This window comes from Lissotriton vulgaris, chromosome 2_1 (genome assembly GCF_964263255.1).
Source record: "Lissotriton vulgaris chromosome 2_1, aLisVul1.2, whole genome shotgun sequence".
NCBI classification, from domain to species: Eukaryota; Metazoa; Chordata; class Amphibia; order Caudata; family Salamandridae; genus Lissotriton; species Lissotriton vulgaris.
Window position 1 is genome coordinate 638,672,494 of NC_141687.1, and position 13,617 is coordinate 638,686,110.

Consider the following 13,617-nt stretch of genomic DNA (forward strand, 5'->3'; position numbering starts at 1 on the left):
AGTGTTTTACAAGTGCTACATTTTCTTTGGTAATACTATTAGGTGTTAAAAACAGGTCCAAGCGTCCCAGGTCGCTGAAACACGTCTTTAGATATTTCATCCATGGAATGTTAATCATGTGGTCTAGGCCCATGATCTCTTTAAGAAGTTTGTGTGTGAGATCAAGGTGTTTATTAAGCCAACATTGTAGCCAGAAAGTTACGGGACGCAAAGCCAAGATATCACTTAAATAGGGTGTACCGGTTTCTTCGTGTACTATTATGTTCGCAGTCCCCTTTGGAATACTCATTAGCTGTTTTAAAAAATTGTTTTCCGTCACTTGTAGACCCTAAAGTCCGGAATATCCCCATAGGTCACTCTCGTAGCCGGCTATAGATATATTCCTGGCTCGATACATTTTTAACATTGCAGCCACTGGGCGGCTTCCCATTTTGGCTGCAAAGCCAAATAGCGCAGCGTTAGCCCTGGTGACCTCTCCCCTTTTCTTGTTATGGAGAGCGACCCAGTTAAGCCAGTCGTCTGAAAGGACGCCCAGGTACGAAAAGGTCGTGCATATTGGCACTTTATCACCATTCACCATGAAAGGATACTGTTGTTTTGGGCGTAACCCTACCTGCATCACATAGGATTTGGAATTGTTTATGGACAGATCTCTTTTTGCCATAAACCCATGAAAAGCATCAAGTAGGATTTGTAACCCTCTCGGGGTACGTGCCAGGAGGACTGCGTCGTCTGCATATAGCAAGACAGGCAGGCCCCGCCTGCCCACGTACAGATAGTCGGCCCCAGTTTCTAACAGTGATCCCTCCAGGTCATTGATATAAAGATTGAAAAGGAAGGGTGCCAATATACACCCCTGACCCACCCCCCTTTCAGTGTTAAAATTCCTAGTAACCTTGAGGTCTATGGTGTATCTGATGTTTGCCTGAGTGTCTATGCAGTTCCATCAGAAGGTCCACCAAATTAGGCTCCACTCCCATGGCCCTCATGGACTGCCACAGCCTTCCCCGGTTGACACAGTCGAAAGCGGACGAAAGATCCATGAAGGCCATGTAGATGGTTCCTGAGCGAGCGATGGTGTACTTTCCTAGGACAAGGTAGAGATTTAGGCATTGTGCCATGGTTGAGTGGCCTGGGCGGAACCCAAACTGGATATCTGAGATGATGATCTTCTCCTCCGCCCAAGCAATCGTTAACAGAGAACACAACTACATCCAGATTGCTTCTTTCATTTCCATTTTTCGGGTGGCCAACACTTTTTTATAATTTTTTCGGAGTCTACCTATCTGGGTCCTGTCCCTAGATGTTTCTTTCAGTCCCGCCTTGAGATCTCTTGTGGCTTTAGAACATAAAGGACAGAACCATTTAGGATCACTAAACACCTTGGGTTTCCCTGGTGCTAATAATACACCCCACTTTGGAAGCAATCCCTTCAAAAGCTTTGAGAATTACAGCCACCAATGATTCGTGGAGGCAACGAGAGATTTCTGCCGCACAAGCTTCTTTGAGTTTTTCGTGAAAAAGGGACGGAATTACTTGGTACCATTTTAACCGCCGCCCACCATCGATTGGTTGCAGGGCGTTGGTACCTCTTACTAAACCCTTTTTCTTCATAATGCTGCCACCTATAGTGACACAGACCAGGTTATGGTCACTGAATGCACTTGGTACTATTGAGAAACCCTGAAGAAGAGATAAAATAGTTCTGGAGAGCAATATATGATTTATAAAAGATCCACCTCCTCTGCCTTTATAGGTCGGTTCCCCTTGTTTGCTAAGAGGAGAGGTATAACTCATTGCGGAAGACAAATCAAACTTATTAAGCATATCATTAAGAACATTACCCTGTTTGGAATGCTCGAAATGAAGTCCCGAAATCAGCGGGCAACCCAGTGTCCCCAAGTTGTTAGATTTAGGATCTCCACATGGGTGCACATTAAAATCTCCTACAATTATCAAATTATTTCTAAAAAGGCCACAGCGCTGTTCTACAAAATTATTCGGTAGTGGTATAGATAGAGTGGTCCCTGACCAATTAAGAAGAAATGTAAGTCTTGTAACAAACAATCATTGGCAGAAATATTGGTAGCACACTATTGTTTATTCACATAGTGTCAATACGTGTTTCACTGTATTTTTTCATTTTTAGTTTTTCTTATACACATATAAATAAAATGTTTACAGTGCCCACTGTACAGGGAAGGGGAGGGGTAGCGCAGTGATCAGGATTGGTGTGGGTAGGTGAAGTGACAAATCAATTGCAAATTGTTTTTAACAATTGAAAGTGGCTTCTCAAGAGAGCCATACAGGAGTTCATCCAAAATCAGGTTGGCATTATTATAACATCATACTAGACAGGTGTTCAAAATCACACTCCGATTATGTGTTCCAGTTAGATAGTCAACGTTTCAACCCTCGTTGTAGGGATGTTGCCCCTTACATGGCGGGTCTTCTTGAGGACAGGGGGAATGGGGTGGGCATATCCTGTGCGAGTTATCGGGAATGATGCAGGGGCAGACCCAAACCAGCCACACGGGGAGATCAATGACAAATACTGAAGAATTAACAAAGCTTCCAAGCTGGTGACCATTACTTAATTGACCCTTAGTAATGTGCTTACTTCTGGGCTTCACTCCATCTGCAGCAATAACGCTCTAGGGTTTAATTGGGTCCTGTGGTCGCTGTTGTGGGTCGGGCCTCCTCCTCTGGCCCTGCTGAGCTTGAGGCCTTTGTGTAGTTCAGCAGGAACTTAAAGTTCAGCAGGAGCGTCAATCGTTTGATGGCGTCAAGAAGGTGCTCCGAGAGTGTGGCATCAAGTACATGATGTTCTTCCCGGCGCGGCTCAAGATCCTGGCAGGTGGAAAATCCTTTTTCTTCACAGCCCCGGAGGAGGTGCATGCTTGGCTTGAGGAGCATGGACATTCTTAGGGAAGGCCCGGAGCGAGGGGGCAGCTGGAGGAGTGCGGTGCCCCACTCTCCGGCCTCGTCCATGGGATCAGTGGGAGGTGAGCGACGACGACAGGAGAGCTCGCAACCGGCGGGCAGGAACAGAACCCGAGTCTCTCGGCATCGCCGGTCATGGGGTGAAAGAACAGAGACTGTCATCACAAACTGCTCGCCATCCGTGGACACGTAAAGTACCCGTTGATGTTGGGTTTGGTCAATCTGGGATGGTGCCGGGAGGGTGGTCACTTGTTTGCTGGGTGGTCCCCGGGTGGGAGGTAGGATGGCGCTGGACATTGTTGATCACGCTCCCAGACGCGCTGTAGGGGAGGATGGTCGTGCTCGGGCGATAATGTTGTGCCTCTCTCTTCAAGACACTGCTCAAGGCCGTGGCACATGGTGAAGTAGCTGACATCACTGCGATGGGGGTCAGGTATGGGCCTCGGATGTTGGACTTGGTGGTTCCACTCACCCCCTGAGTTTTTCGTTACTAGGGATACAGGCGCTCTGCTTGTTGGGGATGTCTGGCTCGGTTGGCCGGCGTAGCAGGGTAGCGGGGAGGGGGGATGGTGGGAGAGGGTGGGGAGGGGAGGGCTTCTGTTACAGTTCTACAGGTTTGGTATTTATTATGTATTTGTTCATGCTCCAAGGGCGCTATCAGTACATTCGCAGGCATGCCCCTGACGTGGTCTTCCTACAGGAGACACATCTGCTGGGGAAGTATTGTAGGGCACTTGATAGGTTTGGCTACACTCTACGTGCACATGCTGGCTTAACCACGGGCTCCAGAGGGGTGGGAATCCTTGTCAGGAACTCTCTGCCGCTGGTCGTGGGGCGACGATGGCTAGATCCCCTGGGACGATATGCGGCGCTGTCTGTGCAATGGGAAGGTAGAATATTGAATCTGTGCTCACTCTACATCTCTCCAAAACTACACAACTCCACTTTCCCAGACTTAGGAAAATTGCTCTTGGAGATGCCTGCCGGGACACTGGTCCTTGGGGGGGGACATGAATGATGTCATGGACAGAGGCCTTGATAGGTCGCAGGGCCCAATGACCACGGGAGGGGCGAGTCACCTAGGGGACTTCGTACAGGCGATGGGCTTAGTGGATCTGTGGAGGGTGACTAACCCACAGCTTAGGCAATACACGCATGTCTCTGCGGCCCATGGCTCTTGATCCCGGATCGATTACCTATTTACCCAGACTGGCTGCATGGGCCTCCACAAAGCGAGAGGCATATCCGATCACTCACCGGTGGGGGTACAGTTGAAGGGCCCTAGGCGAGACTGGAGTGTCCCCCCACGACAAGACACCTTCTTGTTTAAAGACCAGGAGTTCCAGGAGAAATTTAGAGAAAGGGTAGACCAGTACTTCGCTGAGAACGTAGGCTCAGTGGACTCCCCTGGAATAGTCTGGGAGGCTTACAAGACTGTGGCTAGAGAGTTTGTGCAGGCTGAGGTCGGACGAAGGCGCAAAGAAAAGTATGCAGAAATTGATAAGTTAGAGCAGGAGCTTCACGCTCTAGAGGATGAGGGGGGCAGTACCCAGTGGTCGGACCAGAATAGACAACACAAGGCACGCCTCCTAGGTAAGGAGCTTAGGGATGTACTCACGGATCATGCGCGATCGCGCTCACTTGCCACCCAGCGACAGGTGTATGACTTGGGGGACAAAGCCAACAAAATGATAGCCTGGCTGGAGAAGAGGGACAGGGACCGAAACTGGGTGCCGGGGATAGAGCGGCCGGAAAGCGCGGTGAGCGACACTAGCGCGGCAATAGCGGAGGAATTCGTGCTTTACTACGAAGAGGTCTACAGGTCCCAGACGACTCGGGAAGAGTGGGAGTGTCGTGATTTTCTGGCCTCCTTACAGCTGCCCGTACTGGAACCAGCTGACAGAGATATTCTAGACTCCGAGATCACGGTTAAGGAAGTGGGAGGAGGCCATGGGTGATCTGCAAACAGGAAAAGCCCCGGGGCCCAAAGGGTTCCCAGCGGAGGCGTTTGGCTGCGTGGCTAGTAGGACAGCCCTGCACATGCGCAGCGTGTTCCTGGAAGCGAGGGAGGTGGGGAAACTTCAGAAAGATCTACGACTGGCGACGATCGTTGTGATCCATAAGGCCGGAAAGCCGCAGAGAGAGTGCAGTTCCTACAGACCGATATCCCTCCTGATCTATGAGACCATGGTCCTAGGGAAGATTTTGGCCACGCGGTTGGGAGCGGTGGTGCAATCCTTGATCTACCCGGATCAATCGGGCTTCATGCCCCATAGGAGTACGCAGCTAAACCTACGGCGCCTATTTGGGGTGCTGCAGTCAGTCTCCGCGCGCCCAGGGGCGCCGGCGGCCTTATTATCTCTCGATGCCCATATGGCCTCCGACAGTATGGAATAGCAGTTCATTTTTTGCGGTGTTGGAAAGGCTAGGGTTTGGAGAAAATGTTCGCTCTTGGGTGAAATTACTGTATACGGAGCCGCTGGCGCGGATCCGAGTCAACGGCGCTATGTCCAGAGAGTTCCGACTGGGGCGCGGCACGAGACAGGGGTGCCCCCTCTCCCCGACCCTTTTTGCCCTAGCGCTGGAACCGCCGGCCCACTGCATAAGGACGGACCCGGAGGTGCGAGGAATCAACTTAGTGGGAGGAGCGCATATCATTATATACTGACGACATCTTATTGTACGTCCAACAGCCGGTGGCGTCCATCCAACGGCTGATGGCTCTGTTGCGCAGATTTGGAGAGTTTTCTGGTTACCGCATCAATTAGTGTAAGTCCCTGGGCTATGTCTTGACGGGCCACAGCCGCCAGTGATGGATGACTGCAGAGACCTGGTATGGCGAGAAACGTTCCGCTATCTGGGAATATGAATTACACCTTCTGACACTGAATTTTATCGCTTGAATGTACAGGCTCAGCTGGAGAGGCTCCATGGTGACGTGGTGCATTGGAGGACCCTCCCACTCTCTCTGATGGGACGCGCCGTCCTATTCAAAATGATGGCTCTCCCACGTTTAATTTACATCCTGCAAAGTTCACCCTTTCCGATCCCTGAACACGTTTTTAAAACGGTCGAATCGGAGCAACATTCCTTGCTATGGAATGGAGGTTGCCCGAGAATAGCCCTTAACAAACTGCAGCGGGGACCGTATGAGGGAGGCCTAGCCGTTCCAGACATTCGTCTGTATTACTGGGCGACACAGCTGATTAATATCAATGGTTGGGTGTCTGCCCCGCAGGAGGAACCCGCCTATAGGGCGGATCGTATGGCCCTGGGGGGTAGATCGTATTTGGTGGCACTCTACAGCACAGGGCAGTACAAACAGCCCTTGCCGCCTCAAACAGCAGTGGTAGTGGGGGTATGGAGGCGGGCAACGAGAAGTCTGGGCTGGGAGGCGAAGTTCACAGAACAAACGCCCCTGTGGGTTGGCAATTTCCTCTGTGAAGTGGTGCAACTGCGAGACCTCCGCCGGTGGAGCCTGATTGGTATAGATGTCTTGGGGGATGTGAGGAAGAGAGGGCCGATGGTGGACTTTGCGACCTTACAGGCTGAGTTTGACATGGGCGTTGGGGATTTTCTACACTATCAACAGATCAAACACGCCCTACTTGCACACATGCACCAGGAGGACCGGCTGCCTGAGAATGCACCACTTGAGGTCAGACTGTTATTAGACCCCATGATTGATAAAGCTATATCCCTTACCTATAAAAAGCTTGTAAATAACCTCCCAGACCCGCTGGGACCTCTAAGAGAAAATGGGAATCAGATCTGGGGCTCTTAGATGATGACGATTGGATTGACGCACTACAGTGCCCCAGAGAGGTGGCGATACCTGCCAGATTTAGGCTGGTCCAGCTGTGCATCCTCCATAGGTCCTACACCCCTCGTACGGTGCAGTATAGGATGAGGTATGCGTTGTCCCGGTTCTGCTTGCGGGGGTGTGGGGAGGAAGGTACTTTCTTCCACATCTTATGGGACTGTGCCAAAATTCGTACATACTGGGCCCGACTGGTGGGTATTATGGAAGAAGTAGTAGAGGCAGAGGTACCGATGGAGGCCAGATGGCATATCCTAGGAGTGACAAGCGATATAGCATGACCCAGGGGAGACAAGACACGGCTGGCCCTCGCGAGTATGGTGGCCAGGAGAAATATAGCTAGGATGTGGGGGAGTGACCTCCTACCGACGGTGGAGGAATGGGAGCGGGACTTGGACTGGTGCCAAAGGGCGGAGAAAGTCATCTACAGCAGTCGGGGGTGCTACAAGAAGTGGGAGAAAATCTGGTCGGCATGGAGGCGATACAGAGGGGAGTGGATGGACACCCAGTCCGGCTCTGCGTAGGGGTTAAAAGATACGTACACACAGCTTCTTCCCTCTACCTTGACAGTTTGATGATACAAAAAGATAGGCGTTTTATTGCCTGGGGTCCCACCGCCTGCAACCAGAGTCGCTGATGGATACCTTGCTGAAGGGAGAGGGGGGGACAGGGGATAGGGAGAGTGCCATAGTGTGGTGGGGGGGGGGGGTCTCCCACAGGGTATTATAGGGCCTCTGCCTCCCACTCGAGTTTCACATGGAGAGATGGGCCGAGCTGGGTCATGTGTAGGGGTGTATATTTGATTGTATTGTTATGTCCGCCAATGAACTTCTGATGCTGATGATGGTGCGCTGAAATTGAGCTTTTTTTTATTGTAATAAAAAGATTTTATTTTAAAAAAGCATCCAGATAATAAACATATTTGACAGTTAAAAAAAAAAAGAAATAATTGCCACGGTGTTAGATGTTTTAGTAACCTTTGGGCATCGACCCTTTTGTCTTTCCCCACCCCTCTTTCTTTTCCCAGGTTGTTTTGGGTGTGTTATTGGAATTTGTGGTGTGGGCTCAACTAGGTCCTTGATTGAGCTTGTTTCAACAAGCCCACTCTCTGCAGATGATCTACTGCAACCTAAAGTGGTATCCACAGAGGAGATGGTGTTACACCCAGCTAATCCTGTACACACTTCTGGCAAGCTGGCCCCGCTATGTCTCTGACTACCATGTTGTTCTGAGGTTATAGCGTTCTTGATGTTACCCAAAGATGACCGCTTCGAACCAAGGGATTCCAAAGATAGCCGCTTCTCTGTGAGGGCTACCTCGCGTTCTAAGACAACTGCTGCTCTGGTGATAAAGTTGCCTAGTGTCCCAGTAATACTGCCCCCTATAGTATTCGGCACTATCTTCCTCCCCTTCCCCGATCGTTGTGCCATAGTCACTGATTGTAAGTTGACTTTGTGAAAGCAAGAAAATACCTGCACTTGAGACAATATGCGGAGTTCTCTCGTTTGAGTTTGGGGACGTTAGGGGGGTGGCCCAGTCCTGCCTCCTCCTGCCCAGGACGGCCACAGACGGCCACAGATTACAGAATAGTGTAAAATATTTACTATTGGCTTTTACTTTGGGGTCCCCTACAATACGTTGGCTGCCATGAACCTTAATTAACAACACATCACTTTGCACCTAGGCTTCATAACGGTTACTAGTTTCTCTCACCTAGCAAAGAGTTACCACGAACAAAAACCCAGCAACAGATCAACATGCAATCTTCAACAAACAACTGTCCTATTCAGGCACCTAGACAGGTTATGGGGGGTAACTGTCTCAGCCGTAGCTCCTCCTCTCTGGCGGAAGAGCGTCATCCCCCAGCCCCCCTTAAGTGTCAGGCAGCTGACAAACTGGAAAAATAAAATTATTAAAAAAACCATTTTATTTTCATTTCTGCTAAAGGCAGCAAAGTCTAGGCAGAGCCATGACGAGAGCTGGGGGAGGAGTTGTGCATACTGTAAGTGCACATGACAGTGTAGCCGGCTTTCTAAGGCCGTCCAAAACTTCAAACACACTTTGATTTCTCACCACCTAAACTTTGTTGTACATCCAGGTAGAGTGGAGGCACAGTCACCTAGCACCTGAGCAAGCATTAAACAAGCCCGCTCAGGCCAATCACAGCACTGCTCTCATGAGACCAAAGTCTCGATTGGCATCAAGGAGCCTGCACAGGGACCAGAGCAGAAAAATCCCAAGATGGTGCAGGCAGCGCAGCAGCAGGTAAGTGTTTTTTTTTTATTATATACCCTCACACGTCCCCTTCATCCCCCTGCCCCACCATATATTATGAAAGGGAGCCGGTACTTCACTGTCTACATGCCTAGGAGCCATGCACATCCCCACAAAAAATATTCCAGTCGATAATCCGGCAGCCCATTTATGTGGCAGTAAAGCAGCTTTAAGTACCTCAGTAGATCAGTGTACAGAAGTAGAATGGAGTTTTCACTAACATGATATAATGTATGGTGTTTTCGTTCTTTTCACAGTAATATATAAATAAAAGGAGCAAAATATTCACTTCTTGAACTACAAGTTTCCAACTAAAGTTTCATAGAAGAAGCTCTGACAATATGCAAATAACTGAAACATCAGTATTCAACTAGCCAAAGGAAAAATAGGAGAGATTCAGTACTTTTATGTTTGCTGGTCATGGAAATAGAAAAGAAATTATAAGATTTTACCAGGTGGCTAAGTACAGAATCTCTACTAATTAGCTAGCACCTGGAAGAAGAGAAAATGTGTCTACTTGCATGGCCACTCACTATCGAATGCATTTAAGTTACAGTCGGGGAACATTAAGTTACTTATCCATTTGGCTGTCCACTGCCAAATAGTACATTATGTGGCCCATTACGAGTTGCTTGGGATGGTGTCCCCAGGGGATTTTTAGCTCAGGGCAACTAAGTTCTTGCTGGTGTTTGTTCGAGCTCAGAATTCTCAGGTCCATAGCCTCCAGCTCTGATAATTCCATGCCTGGAGACACTAAGCCCAGACCTCCCTGCAGAGCTGCAGGAGCTGTCGCACCCAGCTCCCACTAAACCACATTCTACAGCTATGGGAAATAGAAGAAGCTCCCTCTAGCTGAAGTTAAAAGAAACCTGCCCTCTTCCGGCCTCATCCATGCCCGCCTTCCAATGGCAAAACAAAAAAGCTCCATAACATTAAGCACATATTCAAAGCAGGTGTTAAACATTTGTGGATTTGAGCTGGTTATTTTCCCCAGAAGGAGGAAAAACGTAGAACTGGACTGGCAGTCTCAGTTGTGTGTGTTATTCCACGTTCTGGATTAGATAACTGTTAATGTGTGCTATCTAATGAAGGGATACAGCTCTGTATAATTAATTCTGGCTAGCTAGAAGGTGATTACATAGAAAGTAAACCAAACTAGCTCTCTGGTGGCCAACCAAATGGGACGGCCTTTAGCGCGTGTGGGCTGGGCCTGCACCCTGGGTACCGAACTGCAGAGTTGCACTGACAATGGTCCAAGTGGAAGGGATCTGAGGGACTATGCCCATACTTTCTTATTTTAGGAAAGCAGTTCCCTTACTTCTTGTCAAAATACAACCGTCCGGGACGGTTAATTCCATCAGCTGAAATGCTTTAGCTGAAGTGTCCTTCAGGTTACCTCCCATGCTGTGGAAACGCGCAAGCAGCAGACAGCTAAACAAGCCTTTTGTCCGGGTGCTGCCACCTGAAAGAACTGTAAATATAAAGGGCGCCTGAAAGCCGGTATTGGCTTTAATTGATGGAGTTACTGGCAGCTTCCTGGAGGCACACGTATTATGTTTGAGAGGTATTGTAAGGAAATCACCAGCTAAAATGTGAAGTGTGTGCTTTTAAAAGACAGTTACCCAAATAATTGCTTCCTGATGACTTACATTTATTCTGTTTGAGGGGCGTTGTAAGGGAGTTACCAGCAAAGCCGTGAAGAATGTGCTTTTAAGGGAGAGTTCTAAAAAAAAAATTGCACTACATACAGCCTGCAAAAAATCTATCTTTAGGAAACACTTTATATCTTAAAACTTTTAGTGCATTCTGTAGCAGCCTTATCCTTGTGTGTAATGCAAGGTTAAAGTTATAACATACAAGTTCACAGGGCTTTGTCACAGACTGGTACCCTGTAGCACTAAACATATACAAGTGCTAATCCCCACTGCACCAACCAAGATTTGGTGCAGTGCATTAACTAATAGAGGGTTCATAATATATGATAGTGCATTTTCCACTGATTAAAATAACTTCTGTTTAATTTTCATTTAAGTTGTGTGTTATTTTATATGTAGTTACTGGAAGGTGAAAGACCGAAACAAGTTACAGAATATGTTTAGCCACGCCCACACGTTCACTCACCCCGTTCACACACCCCGCCCCTTACGCGCAGCATCAAGGTTCTAATACTTTTTTTGTTATGCACTTCCACCACTAGATGTTGGATCTCTCTGTATAAGTCGCTCTATGACTTTGATCTAAAGAAAAGAGTATTTAAGGCTTCAGGTACACTTGTCTGCTTCTGGTTTTTTTCTTCTCTTAATGGGGCTCCTTAATCTTGCCCCGTTTACCTTCCTCCTACCAAACTTTCAATAAGTAGTCAAAAAGGGGACACGTGGAGGTGTGGGTGTTTAATTCGGTTTTATCCAGGGCTATATCTGGGCAAAGACCAGTTCTACTTGCAGCACTTCTTCAGGCTCTGTGTCTATTTCCTGATGCTTTATCATGCCCCCTTGACTGAGGATCATTTCCCTCGCGCGTACGACTGGCTTTGTGATTGGTGCACCCAAACCCCAATGCCAATTTCACTCTATTCTAAATTCCTCTACCAGCCAGTATCTCCCACTGTCAGCCCTGAAGCTGCTCGCTTTCCCTACACGTGCCTATTTTAGATATTCTGGCTCCTCAACTCAACCTCCACAGCACTTGTTGTAAAGTCTTACCGCATAAGAATTCCACTTTTGCCTTCAGCCATAACAAGACCAGATACCTTCTTCAGCAGAGAGAGGACTTGTAAAGGCGTTTTCCATAGGAAACGCAACAACGATCTTTGTGTTTTCTTTTTAATTAAAACATTAAATGGTAGTGGTGAGCGCACTCTAAAGCGAGTATCGGCTATCCTTTATTTATACGAATTCAGCAAAACTCCAGTTTTGTTTTTTAAAAAGGACGTTGTTTGGCCATTATTTCAACTCTTCCGGGTCGCAAAACAACCAATCTCACGGCGGTACATATGCTGGGAGTAGATGAACTATAAAAGGGTTTATGATTGGAGCACCTTGACCAATCAGAATGTACTGCGTGGAATTCCTAAGCGTTAATTGGCTGTGGAGTCCGAAGCGCTGATTGGCTGTGGAGTTCACATGTGCCTTTTCAGAAGCCGCCTGGAACAACCGAGACAATAGCCCCCCAAAAAAGTCTTCTCGATTGTTTCGCCTGGTTGCTGATATTTGGTCGGTATCTGGAAAGACCAAGCTTGTGCCGCTTGTGATTCTGGAATTGGAATGGGCGCGAGTGAGGAAATGTGAGAAGCGATATCATGGCAGCACTAATCGGGTACTAATCCCGCGGGAGTTTATAATGAGCGTAGGTTCACCTTCATTCCAGACTTTCGTGTTGCCTTTGGGATGATGAAGGGGCTTGTTTGACTGATGTTTAGCTCGCGACTGGCCGGGTGGGCTCTGTGGTGTTTGGTTTAAGATGGTTACAGATCACTAAGTTATATAGCGCATGAACAGCATTTGATATTCTCAGGGCTTTAAGTGAGCCTATCTCTGACCCGGTAATTAGGGCATGGATACCCGCAAAAGTTTCCCCAGAGGCCACAAAGTACTGGTTAGTTTCCCGAGGGTCGCATCGATGTCAGCAAGGGGAGGGTGGGGTGTTAAAAGGTTGGTGAATTTTAAAGCCAAAAAGTGGTACATTTCACAAAGTAAGACTACAATTTTACTTCAGTCGCGCGTACAGAATTACCGTGCTAATCACCATAGAATTACAGAAAAGATAGTAAGAGCATAAAGTCAATTAATTTTTTGAATCCAGTATAATGCCTGGTAATAGAATTGCTTTATTATAACAGTTGTTACTGTCCCAGCTTTGGAAAACCTAAAAAGGCACCTCCCAGCGTTTTTACTAGACCCTCTCTAAAAACCAGGACAGGGACACATTTACCAAAGTCTGCCGGGACAGCTGGTGAAAAAACAGGACTACCCTGGCAAATCCTAGACACCTGGTCACCCTCGCTTAGGGGGAATGCAAAACAGGTGCATGATAAAGACACATTTTCTAGAAAACATTCTTTGCTTCTTCACCTTTTATTTTAGTTAACCTGCAAATAAAGTCTGACTGTTTCACAGCTTCCTCAATGTTCCTGCTTTGTCAAGTGAACAACAGCCCAGTGCTGCTGTTCACCAGGGGGGTGCAACTAAAGGTAAGGAGGGCCACATGCGGCCCCAGGGCCGTACTTTCAGTATCTCTGATTTAGGGTAATCCAGTTTAGCATTTCCACCCTTAGCCCTTCTGTCATCTGACATGGTACACACATACTTTTATGACAAAATACAGTTGCATCATTAACTCAACAGACCGCATGCTTTTTGTGGGAAAACTGTTGCAAGTTTAGTCATATTCTGTTATGCAGTACACAGGTAAGGTTAACTTACGGGTGATTATACGAGTGCAGCGCCGTTTAGGACTAACTGCGGACAACCATCCTGAAACCATCTCCAGCCACCTTGCTGTCTTATTATTGATCTAGTGCTATGTATTTGATATTTGGGCTGTGGCCCACGGATTTGAATGCTTGCTGCATCCGTGCCACC

At 47.9% G+C, this 13,617-nt stretch overlaps 1 protein-coding gene across 1 annotated transcript in view; it reads right to left on the bottom strand.

Annotated features, from left to right (window-relative positions):
- Window positions 1-12,027, bottom strand: part of ICE2 (interactor of little elongation complex ELL subunit 2) — an 823,034-nt gene extending 811,007 nt beyond the window's left edge. The window contains exon 1 of the mRNA XM_086955805.1: window positions 11,740-12,027. Coding sequence (XP_086811931.1) covers window positions 11,740-11,771 — 32 coding nt within the window. The 5' untranslated portion in view covers window positions 11,772-12,027. The remainder of the gene's footprint in view (window positions 1-11,739) is intronic.
- Window positions 12,028-13,617: the final 1,590 nt, after the last annotated feature.